Source organism: Stenella coeruleoalba, assembly GCF_951394435.1.
Source record: "Stenella coeruleoalba genome assembly, chromosome: 10".
Classification (NCBI taxonomy): Eukaryota; Metazoa; Chordata; class Mammalia; order Artiodactyla; family Delphinidae; genus Stenella; species Stenella coeruleoalba.
This window is the reverse complement of record NC_137156.1, coordinates 15,687,344-15,707,916: the sequence shown is the minus strand read 5'-3', so window position 1 is coordinate 15,707,916 and position 20,573 is coordinate 15,687,344. Positions and strand designations below refer to the sequence as shown.

The window sequence follows — 20,573 nt, the reverse complement described above, 5'->3', positions numbered from 1 at the left end:
TAGTACAAAAGTCTGTCTGTCTGTCCATCATTGGTCTGATATCTCTCTCCCTTCCTTCCAAACATATTACATTAGGCCAGTGTGTGGCCTAAGATTTTCTTACGGTTGAAACAGAAAACAGTGACATTTGCACTTTTCAACTTCGTTAGGAATTCTGGTTCTTAAATGTTTGCTTCATGCTGTCTACCACCAGCCTTTATTAAGTCTTTTTGTCTTCTTTTTTCTTTTGAATGAGAAAACCCAGTTGATGACTTATTTTGGAATCTCTTTTTCTCAATGGTTGATTTACCTGCATCATTGCCAGTTGGATGATATCTGTTTCCTTTTCTGTATTGTGACTCCTTCCTGCATAAAATCTCCTTACTATTCTAGATACAAGTGGAAGCACTTGAACCTGTGCTATTTGTAGAATAACTTCACCAGACTGACCTGGTTTACAGATGGCCACAGAATGAAAAGATGACAATTAAATTCAAGCCGTCTCCGTAAAGGCGCTAAATTCACATGATGAAACTTTTCCGGTGGCAAATCCCATTTTAGAGTATTTAGTTTTAAAATTCAGATGACTTAAATTTTGTGTTTCACCAGAATGGAAGGAAAACCTACAAAACGTTCCTTCAGTCGTCCTATAATTTGAAAATAGATTTAGAAAAATTGAGACTTTGTGAGCCAAGTTTTAGTTGCAAAGTAAATCTTATAAACCCCCGAAAATTTGACTGTGTGCAATGGAACAGCGGATCTGCTCCTGAGTCAGTACTCACTGTTGAAATAGCACGTCTAATCTGCCGCCAGGGAAATTCTGGGGAGGACTCTCCATTTCTTGGGGTATTTTTAAAGCTAATGATAGGTGTTATTTTCTCCTTTCTAGACTGCCACAAGTTTCAAAATGTACTTAGAAAACTGGAATATTCAGACAGCTACTTGGCTAAAGCGGTAAGGAAACCAAAAACGACCTCATTACTCATGGCACTGGGATATGTTTAGATGGGTGTCATTAGATGAACAGCGATAGTCTGCCAGTGGTAACCTCATCTGACATTTGTGTTTGGTATTAACATCTATGCTGTGTAGATGAAAAAGTAGAAATACAGTAATTTGAGAAGGTCACAAGGTAGCATATTTATTTTACTGTACCAAATACTTCATACTGCCATTACTGTGTACCAGGTACTCATTTAATCCTCATAACGATCCCATGAGGTGTTGGTAATTATTATCCCCATTTTACAGATGAGGAAAGTGAGGCACAGAGGGGTTATGTAACTTGCCCAAAGTCACACAGCTTATGAGCAATAGATATGAGGCCATATCTCATAGATAATAGATATGAGTGTCTCTCCAGAGCCAGGCTCTTAAGCTCTATGATGTGCTGCCTCTTATGTAGAGGAGAGCCTATTGCTCAGATGTCATGGAAAGTCAGTGTCAGCATCAGATCACTGAAGATTGCTGTGTTTATTTTATCCCCCGTATCGAAAGCTTTATGGTGCCCCAAATGCTTGTGCTTTTCAACTTTGTATTTTTGTTGTTTCTCTGTCCTTTTGTTTTTCTACACATTCCAAAATTAGAAACATTAGTTATTGTGGAGCTAATGATATGCTATCCTTGAAGTGGCAAAGTTGAGCTCGTGAATATTCCTTTCACATGAGTGCAGGGAGAGTATAAAGATATTAAGCTGTTGATTCTGCTGTTTTTGATAAGTAGCATTTTTCATCAGTTAAAACATCGGGGTAAAAGAAGAGACAATGTATAATAATTCCAACAAAGTAAACTCATGCAACTACTCTGAACATGCAGTTTTTGAAAATTTGCCCTTAATGTTATTGCTATTCATTTTGCAAGTCATTTTAGCATAAACCTCTTTCTGTATATTGAATAATCCCAATGTATGGAGAGTCCTACAGTCTCCACTAGGAGTTTGTTCTACATAAACATTTTTTATGTGACTGAACATACATGTGGGCACATAAAAAATGAAAAAACACTATTTAAAAATCATTTTAGAAAATGGAATATTTCATTCATACAAAAATACAGAGGGTAAGAAACAAATACCCATGCAAACTACCTCTCATTTCAAAAAGAAACATTACAAATGGAGTCCCATCCTGTGTTTCTTTCCTCAAATGCATTCCCTTTCTTCCTATGAAGAGAGAGCCATAGTCCTTAGTTTGGGTTTAACTTGGTCACTTTTGACAGCCCATCCAGGCTGGATTGGTATTAACTGTTGGGATTTCTGTTTTACTTTTCATCTGGGCCCTCTCATTTAGGAAGCCATGTCGTTGCTCCTATGGTGCCACTGGCAATCCGTGGACTGAATTTGGCAGGAAGTCCCCTGTCATGTTGTTTTAATAAACAACCAAGAAGCTAAAGATCTCCAGAGTATTTGCTGACAGTTTCTAGATTCTTACGATGTCCTCACTCTTTAAGGCAAATTCATGGATTGGAATCCAGTAGATACTGAGGACTGAAGAAGCCATATAACTGACACGTTGATTTTGTGCTGGAGTCATGGCCAGGAGAGATGAGAAGGCTGCAGTGTTGATGAGTTAGATGACATTGGGGCCAGTGTGGAAAAGTAACTTAATTTAGACGAAATAAGGATCTCACTTCTAAAGACCCTGATTCTAAAAGTTTTAGTGCCAGTGACACTTATTTATCCATAAGTATCCTGGTAGATTAGGCCATTGGTGGAATAAGCTTCTATAAGGCAGGAGCTCTCATTGGGGAAAAGCGACCACTCTTTTATTAGATATTGTGTGATGGGGTCCAGATCATTTAGTCCTATGGAGGTTAAACATTCATGCATCTTACAAAGGGATTGGACTGTGTGAATGGCCCATCTGGGAGTGTTTAAGAAAACTAGAGCTCAAAGCTGCTTGGATTGCGCTGCAAGTGCCTGAAAAGGGTGAGGCAGGCACCCCATCAATATTGGATCAGATGATTTCTGCATGATTGGTTCCAAAATGATGCAGGTGTAGGCGGAAGTTTCTGGTATGTTTGACCTGTGGCCCGTTGTACCTTCCTGTCTTCACAGAGTGTGCTATGAGCGGGTTCCCTGGCACCCCACAGTGCTAACCTTCATCCTGTCTGCCTTGTGGCATGGTGTCTACCCTGGATACTACTTTACCTTCTTAACTGGAATCCTTGTCACACTAGCAGCCAGAACGGTAAGCTCCCTTTGGCTGTGGGGTCTTTTCCTTAGTAATCGGATGCCTGTGTGTTTGTGTTTTAGGTCCCAGCAGAAGTGGTGTTGGGGGTGATGGTAGGAGTGATGTTTTGAAAAATCAACAAAAGTCTTCCCATTAGAGAAATACTTAAATATATTGGAACTTATGGTCATAAAATGGTTAAGCATTTTATTTTCATATTACTTGCAGGGGGTGTATGCAAAACAAAAGGACTTTTAGGAACAATGTTTAGTGCCTTAAGAGATGAAAACATGTTTAATCATTAAAGGCTGTAAACATACAGTCTACTAATTACAGGTGACAATGATTATAACGTAGGCTCTGTAAAACTTCATTTTGCTTATAGTCTACTTGATTTCTCTTTTCATTATCCTACACCTAAAAATAATTTGGTTTCAGAGCAACTGGAAAAATTGCAGCCATAGGAACTGTTCTCTTAAAGATTGCTCTCAGCCCTCATGTTGGATCCAGTTAAATTAGTTTGTGTAAAGTCCTTTGTGAATTTGATAAATTTGGTTCTCTAGGTTTTGGGGGTAGCCTTCCGTTTGTCCTAGACTGTTCCTGCCATTTGCTGGCTGTAGAGCAAGAATAATAACAGAATTAAAAAATATGCCTGCCCTCAAAGAATGAGATGAACATGTATATAAGTAATTACAATTCACTGTATTCTGAATTTTATTTCAATACTTGATAATGATTTTGGCATTCCTGATTCAGGTGCCAGAAGCTTTTACTGAGATTTGTTGAGCTGTATTTTTAGATGTGGATTTGGGAGCCCCAGCACAGCTATTCACTCGTTCTTTTTTTTTTATCTTAAAAATATATTTATTGAGTGCCTAGTACGTGCCAAGTACTGTGATGGGTACTGGAGAAAAAATGGAGAGTAGAACACACGTGGCCCCTGCTCCTGGTCTAGTGCCGGGAATAGAAATGGATAACTTCTTCATATTTGTTAGATGGAGAGACAGGTAGAGTGGGAATTTTTTTCCACTTCTTTTAGCTAGTCACTGATTCTTGAATTCATCTGTTCTATTAATATTTCAGGAGGCCTACTATATGCTAGTAGGTGCTGGGCTATTGCAGTGAACAAAAGTTCCTCGCCCATGGAATTTCTATTTTAGTTAGAAGAAGGTTTGTGGGGATACATGTGTGAACAAGATGGATAATTGATTATTCTGATTAGCACTCTTTAAAGTACATATTTTACATATTTGTGCATTGAAAACAGAAGACATTTTCTTTTCTCCCGTACATATACTGACTTGGATCACAAAACTAAAACACAGATGGGAGGACAAACTTGAACAAAGGCCAGAATTTTGTTAATACTTTCAGAGTATTATTTCTTAAGCTGTCTTTAGTTGATTTCAGTGGGTATAAAAGGATTAATTTATGTAAAGCCTCTTGGGTGACCTGGAAATGTTTTTTCACAAATAAGTTAGGTAAGGGATGGAGGGGAGAGGGTTGATAGAACAGTATTTCCATTTTTTTTCCAAAAGGAGAATGAACTCAAACAGTCATGAAGTGTCTCAGGCCCAGGAAGTTACCTAGTAAAATCTCTTACATGCTTTTCAGTACTGCCCACAGATGGACCCCTAGCCTCTGTCCTGAGGAACTCAGAGCCTAGGAGGTGCCCTCAGCTTCCCAGGCAGCCCTAGGAAGCCTTTCCTGATTTGAGGCTGACCTACCTGTAAGCCTGCCATTGTTGCAGCTCTGTCTTTGGTTCTGGCATCTGGAAATTAAGTGTCTTTCTGGAGCCAAATCTGGAGCCAAACCTACAAATGAGTATCCTTTGACCCAGCATTTTCCATCTCAAAGAATGTTGTTTCCTTGTCTGGAAAATAGGTATACTGATGCTTACATGATAGGCCTGTGTCCCGGGAGAGTCAACAGAGATGATACCCATAAGGAATTCGCACAGGCTTGGCACACAGTAAGCACTCAATAAATGGTAGCTCATGTTATTATACTATTATATTATTACTGTTATTCAAAGGAAATAATTAGGCAACAGGGCAGAGACTTCTCTACAAGAGTATACATCACAGAATTGTTTACAATAGCAGGGGAGAGGAGACTAACTTTCCCATAATTAAAATTGTATCAGATGAATATTTAATGACATGGAAGAACATTCATGCTATGTTACTAAATGAAAAAACAGGCTAAACATATATTGACGCCACTGGAAACGTAAATATGGATATATATGAATATAAAAGGACTTGGAAGGTATGTGCCAAGTTTTTCAACGGTGCTTTTCTCTGGGAGATATTAAAGAAAAAAAAATCTGATTCTGCTTAGCTCTTTAAACATTTTTCTACAGTGAATGAACTTATATTTTTTTAATAATAAGAAAAACCATAGTGGTATTTTTCGTTGAAAATAGAACTCAGATGGTTGGTAGTTTTTATCTCCTGTGTTCCTGAGGGGTATTACCTGCATGCATGGAGTAAAAGTTTCTATTTTTTCATCCCCCCCACCCCACATCCACCATGACTTCCTTGGTGAGCAGGTGAGGAACAACTACAGACATTACTTCCTTTCGTCAAAAACCCTCAAGGTTGTTTATGACATAGTCACCTGGGCTGCCACTCAGCTGGCCGTCTCTTATACCGTCGCCCCCTTCGTTATGTTGGCCGTTGAACCCACCATCAGTTTATACAAGTAAGTTTCCACTGTTCTCGGTTGCTCTATAGTAAACTTGTCTGTTCTGTGTTGGACTTAGGAGTTGGCAAATTGAATCAATCAGGACTGGCAATCTCTATGTACGCTTTCGATGGGAAAATGTCTAGAGAAAGCTTTAGGAGGAAGTGTCCATCCTGGAGATGCCAACAGACGAGTAGTAATACAGTGAGCAGAGTTGACAGATAGCCCCTCAGCCATGACTAATGTAAGTAAGAGATGCTTACGGCAGTGAATTCTGAAGGGATGTATCCAGATTACAGACTCAGAGGGTGAGTTCGCTGCCCTTTGCCTCTGTTTCCGGGGGTTAGGCTATGTTGGGGCCTCAGAGAGGGACAGAAGCAGGCCGCAGCTGGGGCTGGGTTCACCCTACAGACAAGAGGCCTTTAGGGAAAGGGTGTCTTAGGGAAAGGGTGTCAGGCCCTTATATTCAAACACCAGCCCTCCAGATGAACTGCAGACCTCTTTGTGCTTTTATTGTTTCCCTCTTTTGTTGAATTAGTCGTGTTTCTCTGCTCTTGGAGAAATGGTTACATGACCTCTGGCAAGTTATTAACCTCTTTTACCAGTGTTTTCTCAACTGTACAATGAAGGTAAGAATAGAATTCACCTCCAAGCACCTTTAGGTGTTAGGATTGAATGAGGCAAACGTGCAAGGGGCTCAGCCCAGTGTCTGGCGTGTAGTCTGTACTGGATAAATACCAACTTGTGTTCTTTACTGATTTGCAGAGACTTTTGCAGATTGAGTTTGGACCATAGCTACCGTCAGAAAAGTGGCTTAGAAATAAACATGCAAACATGCCTTATTGTACGTCAGGGATTGGACTCGCTGGTCAGGAATGATCAAAGAAATTTTACTACTTGGTACAGGTATCAATGTCTAGGATGATTTTTTTTTTTTTAGGTTATAGGAAAAGAAGGTAGAGGGAAGTACACCGTGCTCCTCAATGAATTCTGTTTCTATAATGCCGGATAGGTCACAGGAGTTATGTCCGTATAATATGGAAGTTGAGCTGGTTTATACACAAATTTTTCTAGATAAGGGATGCCAGAAGAGTGGAAAAACGATGAAATCTTCAGCCAAAAATAGCCCTCAGTTCAGCTGCTACAGCGGTAGGAGCCATGAGTGCCCGCCCAGCGCTGGGCTTCCTCTTCTCAGAGGCGCCCTGCCCAAGCTGCACCGTCTTGGTTTACCTCCTCTGCACCTTCCCTCTGGGCAGCCCCACTTGCTCACAGCTCTATTGTCCTTTCTCTTGTCTCAGTGCCCTCTAGCCAGCATTTGCCCTTCATTATCTGGGACTTTTATTGCCCCCTGAAGCAGCCTTAGCCCGTTGAGCTATCTGCCTAGGCTGTCCAAGTTTCTGGCTTGGGTGTTCATTGTGTTACGAAGTCTCATAGGTTTTGAGTTGTCTGCTTCCGTCTTCATAGGTTAACTTGTAACCCTGGGCCCTTCTCTCCCTTTTCTTTGGAGGTGCCCAATCCCCTCCACACTCCCTTACTCTAGGACAGAGAGCTGCTAGTGAGGAGATGACTTTTATAAAAGAAATGGAACGGTGAAATAAAAAATGTTCCATTAAATCAGATTTTTAAAAATGAGGTACTTGTTTTTTTATAACAGGCATTGAAACACATTGACTTGCATTCCTGAGTAAGATGGATGGGGCTGAGGGTTTCCCCCCGTGTTTGGAAAATCTAAGTGCCTATGAAGACTAATAAACAGGAACTAGAGAGAGACAGAAAAACCACCCTAGTCCTGGTGTTTTAGGCACGTGATGTTGCCAGATGCAAGATTTTTTTCAGGAATATATGTATCATGTTGTAGCAGAAATGCCTGTATTTAACTCAGTACCATTTAATACCTACAGTGTGCTGGGCACTTTTCTAGAAGCTGGGGGATGGGATGGTGAGCAAAAGATAGCAATCATTCTTACGTCCATGGAGGAGATAGCTTGGTGGAAGTGACAGGAAATAATTGACAAATTGATAAATACCCACTAAGATCATACTCTGAGTGAATGGTACAAAGATTTATGAGAGCCTGTAACAGGAATCTGCTCTTGGGAGGAAGCAGCGTTTGAGTCCTGGAGTCTGAGGGTGCTGAGAGTGGTGGATGGGACACTGTGGGTTGTGTTCCAGACCCAGGGAGCAGTTGTGATAGGAGGAAGCCCCGAGAAACATGTGTGGGCAGAATATAGAATCAATCCAAGGTAGAGAGTAGTGAGCTGAGAAGAGACAAGAGTAGGTATCAGTGTCCCTGTTTATCATATATGGAAGTGTAGGCTCAGAGAGGGTGAGCAGTTAAAACACACACAGCAAGGCCCAAGTTTCAGATGCAAAATTTTTTTTCTTTCTTTTTTTTTTTTTTTAAACAGCAAGAGCAGTAGTGCAGTTACTAAAAATTTCTCTAGGAGAAGCTATTTTGGAAGAATGTTACTGCTAGGGGAGTAGCACAAAGTGGTGATTTGTTTGTGATCACATGCATTTAACCAACTAAGCATGCTAATTTCTATATTTAGGCAGGAGTTCTAGGGAAAGAATTCAATCATTATCAATCCAGATCACTCATGTAGATTTCCATTTCTTTTTAAAAACAATCTTTTTTTTTTTTTAGAAAACACCTTTGTTTAGGGTGAAATTGACATTTCTGTCACTTCTGTCAATTACAAGCAATTCAACCTAATATGTTATCTTGTTTTCGTAGTTGCTTATGTATATAATTTAAGTTCCCTATCTAGATCAGCTCTGTCCAATAAAAGTTTCTACAATGACCAAAATGCCATCCAATATGTTGGCCACCAGTGCATGTGGCTGTTGAGCTTTTGAAATGTGGCTAGTGTGACTGAGGAACGGAGTTTTCAATTTATCTAATTTGAATTTTAACAGCCACATGTTGTCAATGGCTACTAGATTGCCTCTCAAAAAAAGTTTTTTTCAGAAACTCTTAAGAGAATCACTGAATCTGGCAAAAGAAATAAAAATTGAATCATCTTTTTAGTCCAGGTGGGTCTAGATGCATTCCAGATCTGTTCCTCACTAGGGGATAATTTAAATAACTGGCAATGAATGGCAGTTGTATGCAAATCCATTTCTCAGGATACCCTTCCCTGATTGACATTTAAATGTCAGATGGGCTTCATTTTTCTGGCTAGTCACTTTTCAATGTACAGTGACTACAAATCCCAGCTTTAAATTTCTTAGTCTAATTTTTTTCCTTTAAGTTGTAAATGAGCCCCAAGTGAACATCTAAATGTATTATGAAAGAACTTGTGATTCCGAAAAGATGATAGAGTAGAAGGACTTGAGCTTACCTCTTCTTGTGAAAACACCAAAATCACAACTAACTGCTGACCAACCATCAACAAAAAAGACTGGAATCTACCAAAAGAGATATTTTATATTCAAAGACAAAGAAGAAGCCACAACGAGACGGTAGGAGGGGTGCTTTTGTGACATAAATCCTATAACCGTCAGGTGGGTGACCCACAAACTGGAAAATAATTATATCACAGAGGTTCTCCCACAAGAATGAGAGTCCTGAGCCCCACGTCAGGCTCCCCAGCATGAGGGTCTGGCATCAGAGCATTTGGCTCTCAAGGCCCGTGGGGCTTGAGTACAGGAGCTCCACAGGACTGGGGGAAACAGAGACTGCACTCTTGGAGGGCATGCACAAGTTTTCATGTACCCTGGGACCCAGCACAAAGCAGTACCTCCATAGGAGCTGGGGCTGGACCTACCTACAAGTCTTGGAGGGTCTCACAGAGGTTGCCATTTTGGCATCAAGACATGGCCCTTCCCACCAGCCTACAGGCTCCAGTGCTTGGACGCCTCAGGCCAAACAACCAGTAGGGTAGGAACACAGCCCCACCCATCAGCAGAGTGCATAAAGCCATACTGAGCTCACAGCCACCTCTAAACACACCCCTTTACATGGCCCTGACCACCAGAGGGATAAGACCCAGCTCCACCTACAAGTGGGCAGGCACCAGTCCCTCCCACCAGGAAGCCTGCACAAACCTCAAGACCAGCCTCACCCACCAGAGGGCAGACACCAGAAGCAAGAGGAGCTATGATCCTCCAGCCAGCAGAAAGAAGACCACAAACACAGAAAGTTAGACAAAATGGGACAGCAGAGAAATATGTTCCAGACGAAGGAACAAGATAAAAACCGACAAGAACAACTAAATGAAGTGGACATAGGCAACCTACCTGAAAAAGAATTTAGAGTAATGATAGTAGAGATGATCATGATCTCAGAAAAAGAATGGAGGCACAGATGAAGAAGTTACAAGAGATGTTTAACAAAGAGCTAGAAGATTTAAAGAACAAACGAATAGAAATGAACAATACAATAACTGGAATGAAAAATAAAGTAGAAGGGATCGAGAGCAGAATAACTGAAGCAGAAGAACAAATAAGTAAGCTGAAATACAGAATGGTAGAAATCACTGCCGTGAAACAGAATAAAGAATGAAAAGAAGTGAGGACAGTCTCAGAGACCTCTGGGACAACATTAAATGCACAAACATTCACATCATAGGGGTCCCAGAAGGAGAAGAGAGAGATAAAGGGCCTGAGAAAATATTTGGAGAGATTATAGCTGAAAACTTTCCTAACATGAGAGAGGAAACAATCAAGTCCAGGAAATGCAGAGAGTCCCATACAAGATAAACCCAAGGAGGAACACACTGAGACTAAAGACAAAAAATATTAAAAGCACCAAGGGACAAGTAACAAATAACATACAAGGGTATCCCCTTAAGGTTATGAGCTGAAACTCAAACTCTGCAGGCCAGAAAGGAGTGGTATATTATGTAAAGTGATGAAAGGGAAAAACCTACACCCAAGAATACCCTACCCAGCAAGGCTCTCATTCAGATTCAACAGAGAAAAAGTTTTACAGACAAGCAAAAGCTAAGAGAATTCAGCACCACCAAACCAGCTTTATAACAAATCCTACAGGAACTTCTCTAGGCAGAAAAGAAAAGGCCACAACTAGAATCAAGAAAATTAAGAATGGGAAAGCTCATCAGTAAAGGCAAACATAAAGTAAAGGTAGGAAATCATCTGCACACAAATATGATATCAAAACCAGCACTTGTGAGAAGAGGAGAGCACAAATGCAGGATATTGGAAATGCATTGGAAATTAAGTGACCAGCAACTTAAAACAATCTTGTACATATATAGACTGCTATATCAAAACCTCATGGGAACCATAAGCCAAAAATCTACAATAGATACACACACAAAAAAAGAAAAAGCAGTCCAAACACAACAATAAAGGTAGACATCAAATCACAAGAGAAGAGAACAAAAGAGGAAGGGGAGAAAAAAAGACCTTCAAAAACAAATCTAAAACAATTAACAAAATGGCCATAAGAACATTAATATTGATAATTACCTTAAATGTAAATGGATTAAATGCTCCTACCTAAAGACATAGACTGGCTGAATGGATACAAAAACAAGATCCATATATATGCCGTCTACAAGAGACCCACTTCAGATCTAGGGACACATACAGACTGAAAGTGAGGGGATGGAAAAAGGTATTCCACGCAAATGCAAATCAAAAGAAAGCTGGAGTAGCAATACTCATGTCAGACAAAATAAACTTTAAAATAAAGACTGTTACAGGAGACAAAGAAGAACACTACAAAATGATCAAGGGATCAAGCCAAGAAGAAGATATGACAATTGTAAATATGTGTGCACCCAACATAGGAGCACCTCAATATATAAGGCAAATGTTAACAGCCATAAAAGGAGAAATCGACAGTAACACAATAATGGGGGGGACTTTAACACCCCACTTTCATCAATGGACAGATCATTCAGAGAGAAAATCAATAAGGAAACACAGGCCTTAAATGACACATTAGACCAGATGGACTTAATTGATATTTGTAGACCATTACATCCAAAAGCAGCAGAATACACTTTCTTCTGAAGTGCAGATGGAACATTCTCTAGGATCACATCTTGGGTCACAAATCACGCCTTGGTAATTTTAAGAAAATTGAAATCATATCAAGCATCTTTTCCAACCACAACACTTGAAATTAGAAATCAATTACAGGAAAAAAACTGTAAGAAACAAACATGTGGAGGCTAAACAATATGTTACTAAACAACCAATGGATCACTGAAGAAATCAAAGAGGAAATCAAAAAAATACCTTGAGACAAATGACAATGAAAACACAATGACCCAAAACCTATGGGACACAGCAAAAGCAGTTATAGGAGGGAAGTTTATAGCAATACAGTCTTACCTCAGGAAACAAGAAAAATTTCAAACAACCTAACCTTACACCTAAAGCAACTAGAGAAAGAAGAACAAAGAAAACCCAAAGTTAGCAGAAGGAAAGAAATCATAAAGATCAGAGCAGAAATAAATGAAATAGAGATGAAAACATTAGCAAAGATCAGTGAAACTAAAAGCAGGTTCTTTGAGAAGATAAACAAAATTGATAAAGCTTTATCCAGACACATCAAGAAAAAAAGGAAGAGGACTCTATAAATCAATAAAGTTAGAAATGAAAAAGGAGAAGTTAAACTGACAGCACAGAAATACAAAAGATAAGAGACTACAACAGATAACTATATGCCAATAAAATGGACAAATTCTTACAAAGGTACAACCTTCCAAGACTGAACCAGGAAGAAATAGAAAATATGAACAGACCAATTACAAGTACTGTAACTGAAACAGCAATTAAAAACTTCCAACAAAAAAATTCCAGGACCAGATGGCTTCACAGGTAAATGCTATCAAACATTTAGAGAATAGTTAAACACATATCCTTCTGAAACCCTTCCAAAAAATTGCAGAGGAAGGAACACTCCCAAGCTCATTCTATGAGGTCACCATCATTCTGATAACAAAACCAGACAAAGTCATCACACACACACAAAATTACAGGCCAATATCACTGATCCTCAACAAAATACTAGCAAACTGAATCCAGCAACACATTCAAAGGATCATACACCATGATCAAGTGGGATTTATCCCAGGGATGGAAGAATTTTTCAATATCCACAAATCAATCAGTGTGATACACCACATTAACAAACTGAAGAATAAAAACCATATTATCATCTCAATAGATGCAGAAAAAGCTTTGGACAAAATTCAACATCCATTTATGATATAAACTCTCCAGAAAATGGGAATAGAGGGAAATTACCTCAACATAATAAAGGCCATATATGACAAACCTACAGCTAACATCATTCTCAATGGTTAAACCTGAAAGCATTCCCACTAAGATCAGCAACAAGGCTAGGATGTCCATTGTTGCCACCTTTATTCAACATAGTTTTGGAAGTCCTAGTCATGTCAATCAGAGAAAAGAAGAAATAAAAGGAACCCAAATTGGAAAAGAAGAAGTAAAGCCGTCACTGTTTGCAGATGACATGATACTATACGTAGAAAGTCATAAAGATGCTACCAGAAAACTACTAGAGCTCATCAATGAATTCAGTAAAGTTGCAGGATACAAAATTAATACACAGAAATCTCTTGCATTCCTATACACTAACAATGAAAGATCAGAAAAAGAAATTGAGACAATCCCATTTATCATTGCATCAAAAAGAACAAAATACATAGGAATAAATCTACCTAAGGAGACAAAAGACCTGTACTCAGAAAACTATGACACTGATGAAAGAAATCAAAGATGACACAAACAGATGGAAAGATATATACCATGTTCTTGGAATTGGAAGAATCAATATTGTCAAAATGACTATACTACCCAAGACAATCTACAGATTCAATGCAATCCCTACCAAATTACCAATGACATTTTTCACAGAACTAGAACAAAAAACTTTAAAATTCGTATGGAGACACAAAAGACCCCAAATAGCCAAAGCAATCCTGAGAAAGAAAAACGGAGTAGGAGGAATCAGATTCCCTGACTTCAGACTATACTTACAAAGCTACAGTAATCAAAACAGTATGGTACTGGCACAAAAAAAGACATATAGATCAATGGAACAGGATAGAAAGCCCAGAAATAAACCCACGGACCTATGGTCAATTAATCTACGACAAAGGAAGCAAGAATATACAATGGAGAAAAGACAGTCTTTTCAGTAAGTGGTGCTGGGAAAATGGGACAGCTACATGTAAAAGAATAAAATCAGAACATTCTCTAACACCATTTGCAAAGAGGAACTCAAAATGCATCACAGACCTGTAAAACTCTTAGAAGAAAACATAGGCACAACACTCTGACATAAATTGCAGCAATATCTTTTTGGACCCACCTCCTAATAAAAATAAAAACAAAAATAAACAAATGGGACTTAATTAAATTTAAAAGCTTCTGTACAGCAAAAGGAACCATAAAGCAAAAAGACAACCCATAGAATGGAAGATAATATTTGCAAACGAAGCAGCTGACAAGGGATTAATCTCCAGAATATGCAAACAGCTCATGCAGCTCTATGTCAAACAAAACCCCATAAAACGAACAACCCAATCAAAAAATGGGCAGAAGACTTAAATAGACATTTCTCCAAAGAAGCAATACAGATGGCCAAAAAGTATATGAAAAGATGCTCAACATCACTAATTATTAGAGAACTGCAAATCAAAACTACAATGTGGAATCACCTCACACCAGTCAGAATGTCCATCATCAAAGTCTATGAACACTCAATTCTGGAGAGGGTATGGAGAAAAAGGAACCCTCCTACACTGTTGGTAGGAATGTAAATTTGTACAACCACTATGGAGAACAGTCTGGAGATTCCTTAAAAAACTAAAAATAGAAATCCCACTCCTGGGCATATATCCGGAGAAAACCATAATTTGAAAAGGAACATGCACCCCAATGTTCATTGCAGCACTATTTAAAATAGCCAAGACATGGAAGCAACATAAAATGTCCCTTTACAGAGGAATGGATAAAGAAGATGTAGTACATATATACAGTGAATACTACTCAGCCATAAAAAAAGAATGAAATAATGCTATTTGCAGCAACATGGATGGACCTAGAGATGTCATACTAAGTGAAGTCAGACAGAGAAAGACAAATATCATATGATATCACCCATATCTAGAATCTAATTTAAAAAAATGATACAAGTGAATTTATTTACAAAACAGAAAGACTTACAGATATCAGAAACAAACTTACATTTACCAAAGGGGACATGTAGGTTGGGGGGATAAATCAGGAGCTTGGGATTAACATACAAACACTACTATATTATAAGATATCAATTGATAACCAACAAGGACCTCCTGTATAGCACAGGGAACTCTACTCAATATTCTGTGATAACCTATATGAGAAAAGAATAAAAATGTAGGTGTATATATATATATATATAAAACTGAATCCCTTTGCTGTACACCTGAAACTAACACAACATTGTAAAGCAACTATAATCCAATAAATTTTTTTAAAAAAGAACGAAGTTGTCTTAGCTCAGGCTGCTATGGCTAAATAGTATAGACTGGGTGACTTAAACAGCAGACATTTATGTCTCACAATCTTGGAGGCTGAGAAGTCCAAGATCAAGATGCCAGCAGATTTGGTTTCCGATGAAAGCTCTCTTTCTGGCTTGCAGAAGGCTACCTTCTCACTGTGTCCTCACATAGCAGAGAGAGAGACCGAGGGAGACAAGGACAGCAAAAGAGATGGGGTGAGGGACAGTGAGAGGGACACAGAGAAAGATGGCTCACGCTCTGATTTGCCTTTATTTTCTAATAAGGGTACTAATGCTGTCATGGGGGGCCCACCATCATTGCCTCATCTAAACCAAATTACCACCCAAAGTCTACTTCTCCAAATACCATCAGATTGGAAGTCAGGGCTTCGACGTATGAATTTGGGGGAGGACACAAACATTTAGCCAGAGCAGAACCTTTCTATGAAATCATTTTCAAAAGCAAAATCTCATATGTTGTTGTCTTTAACTAGATAGCACTTTATTAAATTCAATGTATAAGAATGTTAGAATTTGTGTAGGAATTTTTGTAGATAGCAAACTCCTTGAGAGTAGAACTATGCTTTATTCATCTGTGTATCTGGAGTACCTAGTTTAGTCCTAGCATGCTCTATAAATGTTAGCTGAGTTTTTCCATAACAAAAAGATGGAGGTATTGCTTAAAATTTGAGAGAAGTATGGAGTGTCAGAATAGGTTACTAAACCTCCCTGGGAAGTTGAAGTTTTTCTCCCTTGACTTCCAGAATATTTGGCTTTAATCTAACAAAATTGCTCCAGTGTAGATTTGGCCACATGTAAAAGATTAAGGCAAAATGCAAGAACAAAGTACATTTTACGAGAGCAGACTCTGAAAGATGGAGTTCCCTCTGCCTGGGGTGTGCCTGTGAGAATCCCAGCTTACACTTGCTGAACCAGTGTGTTTCTCTGTAGAGCTGTTATTCACCCTCATTAATGTCCTGGTTTAAATAGTAAATCAGATGGTCACTTACCTGTGGCTCTTCACCCCTCTGCTAATTACTACCATTGTGTCTATACGTCTCTTCTTTTCCATTCCCAAAAGGAGGGGTGGGGTCTTTGCCTTTTTGTAGATCCCAGTTCAATGCTTCGTACATCCTAGGCAGTAAATGCTTATTGAAAGAAGAAATGAAGATATGTTTGCTTCTGCTGAAGCTTTTAACTATTCTATATAGACCTGACATTATGATCACAAAAGCTGGGGAATTATATGTAAATCAATTGTGGGTCCCCTGCCCCTTAACATTATTTTCCTTTGCCCTTGAAAAAGCATTGGAGAAAGTGTAAGTTCAGTTTTCCCAAATGGATGTAGAACAATTTTATAACAGCTGCTTTCTAATTACTTGCATTCATTGATGTGTACAGCATTTATTGAGCATCTACCCTGTGTCCAGTATCACACTTATACAATAAGTCCACAAACCTCGAAAGCAAAACTTGTTTTAGTTTGGATGAAAATCGAGTTATGGAGTAGGCTTTTGAAATCTGGATTCCTCAGGCTCATAATATATACAGGAACCCCTGACACTTAGTGGAGCACATTGGCCAAAGGGTCAGTTGCATTTGCGTTTGGGGAACATAGGGTAGGGCTTCAATTTCATTCCATGCATCCTTAGACTTTTAATATGGTGGGTTTCTAGCTGTCAGGGTTAATTCTCTCCATCTGCTTATTACGTCAGTGGGACATTGCCATACGTCTGTCTGCAGATGGGCTGGTTGGTTTGCTCTGCCCAGCTTTGTGGTTTTGGTCCATCCCTGGCCCACTCACCCACCAAAGGGAGTTATCTGTGGAGTGGATCAAGGCGAGCCTGAGTGCAGTCAGGTCCGCCAGTGCCAAAAGGTGATGTAATTGCCTCATGTGACATTTCCCACATACACCCTTGTTTGAAATATAATTTGTGTGTTTATTCCTAGGTCCATGTACTTTTACTTACACATTATCAGTCTCCTGATCATACTGTTCCTGCCAATCAAACCACAAGCTCATAATCAAAGGCGGCCTCAGACTCTGAACTCTGTTAATAAGAAAAAAATAGATTGATACCTCCAAAGAAAAGAAACAAACAAAAGCTGAACACATAAGACTGCAAATCACTGGACAGAGGAGATAAAGACTCCAGGGTTCTCCAGTGACTTAGAGGTGATGTTTACATGCATCTATTTTGTTTTGATTTTTTAAGTGCAGGGAGTATTTTTATAAAGCTTTTTTTTGTACCATTGAATCAGCCATGTCCAGTTGAGTTAATACTTTCTAGGACATTTGAGTAGTGTGGAGGTGTGTGGAGAATGTGCTAGAACTGCAGAGACAGTCCATTCTGGGCCAGCTGGGTCTTCACTTTTCTGGCATGATCTCCAACCACTGAAATCTGGACGTTGGGAACCCGGGCGTCTGCTCCAGAAGTTAGAAGGTAAAGCTGAGATGACTTGTCTTCCAGAACATATGCAAGACGGTTGTTCCTTGGGAAGCCCCCAGTCCCTTGACTTGTGACATTACTGTTCTCAAACACATTAACTACACTCAGAAGACTGCCGGGGAGGGACCGTGTGGAGGGAGGTTTGCAGAATACTGAAAATTCAATGAGCCTGGAGGACTGTGAATGGACACTTCAATGGACTGGAGGTCAGGCACGTGCCCTGAAGGTGGCTGCGTTTCCCCTGCCACCCCACCCCCCCCCCCCCCGCCCCAGGGATGTAACCCTTCTTTCTTCTGAAATGAGCCAAGATTGGAAATCAGAAAGTCTCCTGTCCACATACCAGAAGTCTCAGAGGGGCTACTGTTTTCCATTGCATATGTGCCATCTGCTGGCCCAGGCATGGCCCTGAGAAGACACCCAGATTTCACACCATTAAGGCAGAGGGATGTCTTTTTATAAATATTTTTTAAAGTAATTTAAAGTTATATTGAAGTTTGGGAAGAAGAGGCAGATATTTCTCTTTTCTCCCCTCACTTCTCAGAGATGTTCATGATCACAGCCCATGATGTTCACTCGGGCTGGTCTCCATTTTTTTTCAGTTTCATAGCTGATTAAATCCGATATTGTTTTAGTTGAATCATCCTATTAGAAAGCAGAGATTGAAAAACGGTTTTCCTTTCTATCTTTGTAATGAATGTGCTGTGGCTCCTTTGGGAAACTTCTATTGGGTGATATTCTATGTGGGAGAAGGAAACGTGGTATTAAATGTGGAAAATAATAATGATAATAATAAAATATATGCTACAATGTTGTACCCTCAATCAAATACTTTGGGAGGAGAGAATTTGTTCAAATCAGATGGTTAAAAATGAGTTTCTTACTAAATCAATACTGCATTTCTACATAAAGGAAATATTTCTAAAAAGAAGTGCTTTTTGTTTGTGTCAGACTTGCCGTTCTGAAGCATGTGTGTGTATTTTGTGTGTGTTTTAACAAATGTGTACAAGGTTTTACTTGCTTAAAATTTGAGCATCACACGTTCAATATGTACATGTCAGGTGCTTGGATGTTTTTGGTTTGATTTCTGATCTTCGTTCCTAACAGTGCAGGTAAGATTAACCTCCTTTTAGAGATGAGGAAACAGAATCAGGAAGATGGCTGCTAACTGCCCCGGAGTCACAGACTTAGTGCTTGAGCTGAGATTTGAACCCAAGACGGTCCCAAGAGAGCCAATGGCCGTAGATCTTTCTATGAGGTATCCTGCTGGTGCGTCTCTTTGGACAATGAAATGTGAAATGATGTGCTTGTCCCTTAAATAGTTTGTGTGGTCCTGATGCTGCTCAGAACCTGAGCTCTAGTCCTTATGTGAGACAATGGAAGTTAAGAAGTAGCACTTTTGTGCCAGCATAGGAGGCTTACCCCAGTTTAACCAGGGAGCCTTGTGGTAACCCTACTTTGCTGTCCCAGGAGGAATATTAGATAGTGGATAGAGGGAAGAGAATGTAGGTGCCTAAAATCTGTCAGGGTCTGTCTCCAACAGGAATATTTTGAGATGCAAGACCAAGAAAAATACCCATCTTGCACACCAGCAAAAATGGTATACATCACCATTGGCATGGAGTGTGTGGAATAATCCATCTTACAATGAAATCTTTGAACTTGCAACATGATTTCTGTCTGGGGTTCTCTGTATTTAGTATCTTCATTTCTGAGAGAAGAACTTTGGTGGCGAGAGGAGAGGTGATCATTAGGGAGACCAGCAGTCCTGCTTTGCAGAGACTCTGCCAACCTCTCAGTCCTGGGCAGACAAGGACCACTGGTCCCTTAAGAGACCACTCAGAATCAATTACTCATTATGGAATGGAAGTCAAGCCTGTGGAACCTGGGCTTATAGATTCTCTATTTCAGACAGTGCTAGGTCCTGGGACACCCTTTTCATATTATGAGGCCTTATTCAGTACTAAAAGGACAACAACTCCAAGAGCAATTAGTACCTTTTTTCCCCTGAGAACATTTAACCATAGAAAAAATTTCAATTTAGGACAAAAGTTTAAACAGAAGATTGGGACTGTTCCTATTGCCTTAGAGTTCCTAGTTGTCCTAAACATAATATGCATTTAATAAATATGTTTTGGGTCGATGAGCTTGCAGTTTAAAAGAAGCACTTTTTAGGTTTTGTTTTTGAAAAGGCCAGATTTAAAATATTCTATTCTAGTTCAACATCACTAATCATCATGGAAATGTGAATCAAAACGACAATGAGATCTCACCTCACACCAGTCAGAATGGCTATCATCAAAAAGAACACAAGGATAGAAAGCCCAGAGATAAACCCATGCACCTATGGTCACCTAATCTATGACAAAGTCGGTGAGAATATACAATGGAGAAAAGATCGTCTCTTCAATAAGTGGTGCTGGGAAAACTGGACAACTACATGTAAAAGAATGAAATTAGAACATTCCCTACCACCATACATGAAAATAAACTCAAAATGGATTAAAGACCTAAATGTAAGGCTGGATACTATAAAACACTTAGAGGAAAATATAGGAAGAACACTCTTTGACATAAATCACAGTAAAATCTTTTTCAATCCACTGCCTACAGTAATGAAAATAAAAACAAAAATAAATAAACAGGACCTAATTAAAAGCTTTTGCATAGCAAAGGAAACCGTAAACAAAACAAAAAGACAACCCTCAGAATGGGAGAAAATATTTGCAAACGAAGCAACTGACAAGGGAATAGTTTCCAAAATATACAAACAGCTCATGCAGCTCAATATCAAAAAAA

General features: G+C 39.3%; 1 protein-coding gene across 4 annotated transcripts in view; it reads left to right on the top strand.

The window, feature by feature from the left end:
• MBOAT1 (membrane bound glycerophospholipid O-acyltransferase 1) overlaps positions 1-18,591 on the top strand; it is a 113,788-nt gene extending 95,197 nt beyond the window's left edge. For all 4 annotated transcript variants that reach the window (XM_079935073.1, XM_079935072.1, XM_079935074.1 and 1 more), the window contains exons 10-13: positions 869-933; positions 3,035-3,167; positions 5,704-5,855; positions 17,278-18,591. In XM_079935073.1, coding sequence (XP_079791199.1) covers positions 869-933; positions 3,035-3,167; positions 5,704-5,855; positions 17,278-17,404 — 477 coding nt within the window. In that variant the 3' untranslated portion in view covers positions 17,405-18,591. The remainder of the gene's footprint in view (positions 1-868; positions 934-3,034; positions 3,168-5,703; positions 5,856-17,277) is intronic.
• The last annotated feature ends 1,982 nt before the right edge of the window (positions 18,592-20,573 follow it).